Source organism: Triticum aestivum, chromosome 3B (assembly GCF_018294505.1).
Source record: "Triticum aestivum cultivar Chinese Spring chromosome 3B, IWGSC CS RefSeq v2.1, whole genome shotgun sequence".
Lineage (NCBI taxonomy): Eukaryota > Viridiplantae > Streptophyta > Magnoliopsida > Poales > Poaceae > Triticum > Triticum aestivum.
Genome location: NC_057801.1, coordinates 174,366,900 through 174,373,580, shown reverse-complemented (window position 1 = coordinate 174,373,580; position 6,681 = coordinate 174,366,900). Strand labels below are relative to the sequence as shown.

The 6,681-nt window shown below is 46.5% G+C and overlaps 1 protein-coding gene across 1 annotated transcript; it reads right to left on the bottom strand.

Annotated features, from left to right (window-relative positions):
• Positions 1 to 3,268: 3,268 nt before the first annotated feature.
• LOC123067428 (RING-H2 finger protein ATL39-like) lies at positions 3,269 to 3,898 on the bottom strand. The gene has a single exon (XM_044490226.1). It carries the CDS (start codon positions 3,896 to 3,898, stop codon positions 3,269 to 3,271), a length of 630 nt encoding a protein of 209 aa, XP_044346161.1.
• Positions 3,899 to 6,681: the final 2,783 nt, after the last annotated feature.

The following is a 6,681-nucleotide window of genomic DNA, read 5'->3' as shown; positions in this document are numbered from 1 at the left end:
CCCGTGGCATCGCCGAAGAGAGCCAGTAGGCCCATGAGGTTGTCAAACACCTGTCTAGTTGGGTTTGCGAAAAGAATCGTGCCGTCCGCGTAGAGACTAACCCTTGTCGTGATTTTCCTATTCGGGAGAGTGTGCAGAATACCTTGCTCTGTTGCAGCTTGTAGGAGGCGATGCAACGGGTCTATTGCTAGGATGAACAGCAGCGGCGAGAGCGGGTCCCCCTGGCGAAGGCCGCACGCATGCAGGAAGGACTTCCCCAGCACGCCGTTCAGAAGACAGGATGACGATGAGGAGGATAGGAGAATGGCGATCCAGTCACGCCATCTTACGCTAAAACCTAGCCTCTGAAGAAGTTCTAGCAAGTAGTCCCAGGCTACGGAGTCGAAAGCCCTAGCTATGTCTATCTTAACTAGCAGTGCAGGTTTCTTACTACGATGGAGAGAGCGGACGCAGTTCTGAACATATAAGTAAGAGTCCTGGATGCTCTTTTTTCTCTGAAAAGCACTTTGGGCGGGCGAGACGATGCCCTGCAGCACACCTGCTAGCAGAAGTGTGAGCACTTTTGCCAGCAGCTTTCCTATTGAGTGGATCAAGCTAATCGGTCGGTAGTGGCCGATCTCTGATGCCCCCTCTTTCTTTGGCAAGAGCACGATCATAGCAGTGTTGATTGCCTCAGCGTTCGTTCTGTCCAGGTGGTAGAACTTGTCAAAAACCCTCATCACATCCTCCTTGATTATCGACCAGCAGGATCTGAAAAACCCTCCCGAAAACCCGTCGGGGCCTGGCGCCTTCTCCACTAGCGATGCTTTGATGGCCTTCCACACCTCCTCTTCGGTGAAAGGCAGATCTATGCTGTCACCCTGAACTTGCGGCAGGTTCAACATCTCCCAGTTGATGGTGCTAGAACGGTTTTTCCTTGTGCCCAGCAGCCCGGAGAAGTGATCGTGGACGAGGTCCGCTTTGTCCTCATGGGAGGAGGCAATGCGATTTCCTTGGGACAGAGCATGCACAAAATTCTTCCTCCTTCTGGACACCATTTTTGCATGAAAAAGCTTCGTGCTCGCATCTCCAGAACGCAGCCAAGTGATACGCGAAGCCTGGCGCTTGCATGTTCTTTCAATGGCCGCAAAACCCAAGATTCTCTGCTTGAGCATTTTGCGAAGGGCGATCTCCTGGTCCGAAAGCCGCCTGCTTTCCTGAGCCACATCCAGCCTGAGAACCACCTCTAAAGCGATGTGCAGTTTCAGCCTTGCATTACTGAAAAGAGACCTACTCCACACCTTTAGATCCGTTGCCACTCTCATCATCTTGACCTTGATGCGGACGAAAGGGCATGAGTGGTTAACTGGGCGTTGCCATGCCCGCTGCACCGTTTCCTGGAACCGAGGAAACCTAGGCCAAAAGTGCTCAAATCTGAACTTGGCGGCTCTAGGCGGGGAGGCCGCGCAAGTAAGCACCAAAAGGGAATGATCGGAGATGGATGTCGAAGCAGCCATAAGCATATACTCTTGGTGTTCCATCTCCCATGGAATGTTGCAAAAAAATTTGTCAATGTTGCACATTGTTGGTTGGGCACGCTCATTTGACCAAGTGTATCGTCTGTTTTTGCATTTGATCTCCTTCAGGCCCACGCGATCAATCGCATTTCTGAACTTGCCCATCAAACACCTGTTTATCTTGCAGTTGTTCTTGTCCCGTGCTTCGTAAATGTTGTTGAAATCTCCATAGATGAGCCATGGTTGGTTTGTCGGGGGAGCGGTGTTAGTCATCTCCTGAAAGAAGCTCTCTTTTTCACTGTCTTCCACCGGTCCGTAAACGTTTGTGAGCCAGAAAACCTCAGATGACAGTAGCAGCGTCACTTTGGCCGTCAGAGAGAATTGGCCAACCGCCTGGGTTTCCACTTTTAGGATCGACTCGTTCCAAAAAATGGCCAGCCCCCCTCTTGATCCTACTGCCGGCAGGACCGCACAACCCTCTAGAGATGATCCACCAATTTCTCTGGCTAATTGAGGTGACCATTCCTCGATCTTGGTTTCTTGCAGGCATAGGATGCCCAACTTATTTGCCAGCACTACCTCATTCACAGTCGTGCGTCTGGCCGGCGCATTGAAGCCTCTGATGTTCCAGGACATAATCGGAGGGTTGTGATTATTCATCAAAGACACAGGGAATGCTCCGCAAGCTGAATTTCATTTCTAGAAACACAAAGTATTAATTCTTTTTTTATGGGTAACAAAAAAAATACTGTAATGCAACGTGGAAGGTTGTGGAACGATTTATTTGTCTACACCACATCAAAGATACTACATCTTGGGCACCAAAGTTAGCTCTTGTAATGCATCTTAATCTTTACAAGTTGTCAATTTCAAGCCTATGAGGGCAAGCATATGATGCAGCGCGGGTAAAAAAAAAGCATATGACGCAGCTTGAAACATGAGAGATGAATTTAATTGTTTGCAAAGATACATTCTACATGAAAAATATCATGCTTTCCACGGCCATTGCTTCGCCTGTCGTCGAAACACACAATTGACAAAAATACTTTGGAAGGGCTTGAGATGGGTGAAATATTTACAAAAAGAGGCTCGCATCAACAGACTAGCCTTGCTAGACAAGGAGATACTAGATGGTGTTCACATCATAGAAGTTCTTAGCACAGTTGATGCAAAAGGGCGTAATCCGAGGCATGCTGCAGGTTGAATAGAAAAGATGGAGTGCTTCCAATTTGCTTTTGTTTTGGGGCTTATTATGCTAAAGTTGTTTGGTCTAACAAATGAGCTTTCACAACTCTTGCAAAGAAAGGAAACAAATATTGTGCTTGCCCTGGAATTAATTCATGACGTTAAACTCCGGTTGGCTACCATGAGAGATAGTGGTTGGGAGTCTTTTTGATGAGGTCCAAGGATTCTGCAACTCCAAAGGTATTCCAGTGCCCAATATGGATGATGAAATACAGTTCGGGGTCGCTCAAGGCTAGGAGGAAGGACTATCACCAATCTTCATTATTTTTGAAATACAGTTTGGGCCCGCAGTGGTGAGCAATATTTTTTTTACTGGTTTAGTCATTTGTGAAGCAAAGTAACACAGAGCAAAATAAAATGGACAAGTGTGCGTGCAAGTTAGGGTCGCAATCCTGATCGTTTACTCCGACCGAATAGAATGCGTGCTGCCAGCAAGCTCTCTGCAATCTGCATATACAAATGACGAACCTAGTTCAGCAGATCGCGCAATCATATCTAGGAGTGCTGGACTCCCCGGGCAATGACTGCTATTGCCGCTCCAAGTCCGTTTCCTGGCCGGAGCGGGAGCCGGAGGCTCGCCCAAACCAGCCCGGCCGCTCCGGCACGGACGGCTCTGACGTCGACGGCGACGGAGACAGCGTTTCATCGTCCATCATCTCAATTGGCACGACGGCTGCTGATGCCGCGGCTCTCTCGCGCTGATCGGCGGCGGCGCCCGCGGCCCGCTCGACCTTCCCACGGCAGACCGGGCACGACGCGTTGGAGAGGAGCCAGACGTCGACGCACTCTTGGTGGAACAGGTGCTTGCAGCTCGGGAGCTGCCTCACCGTCTCCCCCTCGTCGACCGCGCTGAGGCACACGGCGCACTCGTCCGGCGCCGATGCCGAGCTGTCCCGCCGGTACGGAAAGGACGGGAAGAGCGCGATGGTGGCGGCGTCGAGGCCGTGCTTCGGCTGTGGGGCCTGGGGCTGCCCTTGCAGGGGCTGTGCGCTGTGGCGCCGCGTGCGGCGAAGGTGGAGGAAGCGCAGGCAGAGGAAGATGACGACGAGGAAGAAGCAGCAGGCGAAGGATGCCGCCAACGCGCTGAGCAGCGTCGTTGTGCTGCAGCACGGAGCCACGGCCTCTCCGGGCTGAAATGGCCTGATGTATGAGGACATGGTGGAGGAAATGACTTTGGGAAACCGAAGCTACAGCTAGCTATATATGCAGACAGGTTGGTCATCTCAAAATTCAGACTGGTTCTCTTGCGGGGACAGATCATTTAGGTATGTATGCCGACTATTTCAGATATACTACTCCCGTAATTTGAGATGATTTTTTTTCGAAACTGAGGCAAAGGATTTGCCTCATATATTAACTAAGAGAGAATAGAGTTTAAGTTACACATCCTAAATGAAAAACGGTTACCCTCCCAGTATGATGGCTCCCAATTTCTTTGCCCCGACGGTGACCCAAAGGATGGCTTCACACTTGATGTTGTTGAGTAATATTCTTGGAGCCATACTCTTTTATGGAAAGACCCAGCGTTCCTCTCGATTCAAATGGCCCATTCAGTGAGCATTGTAAGGGAGGCCATTGCCTTTCGGATTGGAGTGCTCTTGATCAGATTAAAAGTACATCATGCATGTTTAAATAAGGCACTGAAATTTATACAGGTGGCTCATTTATGCTGCTGGCTTATCAATAGATTATATGTGATGATGTCGTGGACAACATGTCAACGTTTTGATATTCCACTAGATTATCAGAAGTTCTGTAGCTGAACTGATTTTAAATATTGTCTACCTTCTTTTTACATCCCAAAACATATTAGATGGCAATGTTTCAATTGATAATAGAGTTGACCTACCAGACATAGTAAAAGATGTTCCAATTGCTTTAAACTAAGCACATCATAGTGCAAGAGCCACGAACTTAGCTTTACTACATTTTCAAAATGAAGGTTGAAGGGGTTATATTCTCGTGTTTTCCATTGGAGGTAGAGATGCCGCTTGACTTGAGATATACTCTCTCCGTTCCTAAACATTTGTCTTTCTAGAGATTTCAACTAGTGACTATATACGGAACAAAATAAGTGAATCTACACTCTAAAATATGTCTATATACATCCGTATGTGGTAGTCAATTTGAAATCTCTAAAAAGACAAATATTTAGAAACGGAGGAAGTATATCACTTGATATAAACTAATCTCTTTGTCCATAATGATGTGGAGTTGCCTGCACGAATAGTCAGACCAGTTTTTTATGTCGTTGTTGTTGACTTTTTGATGAGCTGTATATATATATTTAAATGTTCTGAAAAGTATGTTTTTGATATATCTGTAACACCGGGAAATAATAAAAAACGGTCATATCATCAATGAATTTTTCTACTAGCTGACAGTTACATAGGAAATACATGCAACATATTATGATTGTTTTTCATGATCTGGATGCTCGGGTATCCGACAAAAACAAATGCAAATGCCGTCTGACGAGGTTTGATGCGATATGTAGATTGAAAAGACCTATTAGAGCCTCGAGATGGAGGATCTCAAGATAAATAAAAAATAGGTGCTTATTGGGCAAATGACTCCTCAAGTTTAAGGGGTTGTTTCGTTTTTGCCCGAGATGGCCCTTCCAATCCAGGACGCGCTAAATAATTGGCGGAGGTTTTGGCCGCCGCCCTCTTGACAAAAAGATGGCGCAGAAATGAACTAGTGAAGGTGAGGAGGGCTGGGCGCACGGAAAACTTGGTGTTCATCCATAACTACCCAAGGTGCAGTCAACGCCAATTTTTTGGTTGGGCGTTCCAGCGCACCAATCCAAAACAGCCCCTAATTAGTTATTGAAGATGAGATTTGGCAAGAGTTGCTCGGAAATAAATATCACCACTCCAAAACACACACACATTCTCTCTCTCTCTCTCTCTCTCTCTCTCTCTCTAAGCCGACTAACCTGCCTTTTTGGAAGGGTTTGATGGAATCAAAAAAAGCTTTTTCCCAGATGAGCTTTTATAGCGGGTAATGGCTTAACCACGACATTTTGGGGACACCTGTCTAGGGGGGGGGGCACCACTAGCTATGGAATACCCCCAACTAATATTTCTATTATTTCGATTTTGGGTCAGGCAACGCTCAAAATTGGACTCAGACGATCACTGGGGACAAATGGGCCGACTGGTTGCACCTTCTGACTAGGTTGATGAAGGTGAACCTAACAGTTGAATGACACACCTTTCGTTGGAAGTTACATACTTCTGATCTATTTTCTAGTTAATCCATGCACATGGACCTCATCAATGATTATAACCTTTCCATCTAAAATTTATTTGGAAATTAAAAGTCCAATTAAAATTAAATCGTTCATGTGGTACTTGGTTAGGAGAGTGATCTTAAACAAACATATAACATGAAAAAAAGTTGGCATGGTCAAAGTGCACCTATGTGACAACATAGGTTAAGGGACTAGTATGTATTTTAGATTATGTCTGAAAAGATGCAACTAGGAAGATAGTTGGTGTCCCCAAATTCATCAACTACAGGTGTGTCAAGGCTAAGGGCATATATTTCATCGTTCAGTGATCCAAGAAAACTTGAATCTATAGGTATGTCGGTGCTTTCAAAATGGGATCAAGGGCGAGTGGTGATATTTTTCATGCTATCTGCTTATAAACCAAACTCCAAAACCAACCAAGACTTCTCCACCCTTTCTCCCAATCTCTCACTCTCTTTACTTTGTTCGTAGCCACCAACCCACGTTCATTTGGATCCTCCGATCCATTCAGAGAGATAGCTATAGCAAACCGTAACCAATCCGGGATCTTTGGGTCAATTACATTTGTAGCACCTAAGCCCTTGTACAGTCCTCTGTACTCCGCTTGGATACTCCCAGGCACCCTGGTCGACCATTCCAAATAGTGTCAGGCAACATCCGCAGGTGAACTAGTACTAGTCAGTG

Coding starts and splice junctions, on each gene's coding strand:
- LOC123067428 (XM_044490226.1), bottom strand. CDS start 3,898: ATGTCCTCATACATCAGGCCATTTCAGCCCGGAGAGGCCGTGGCTCCG.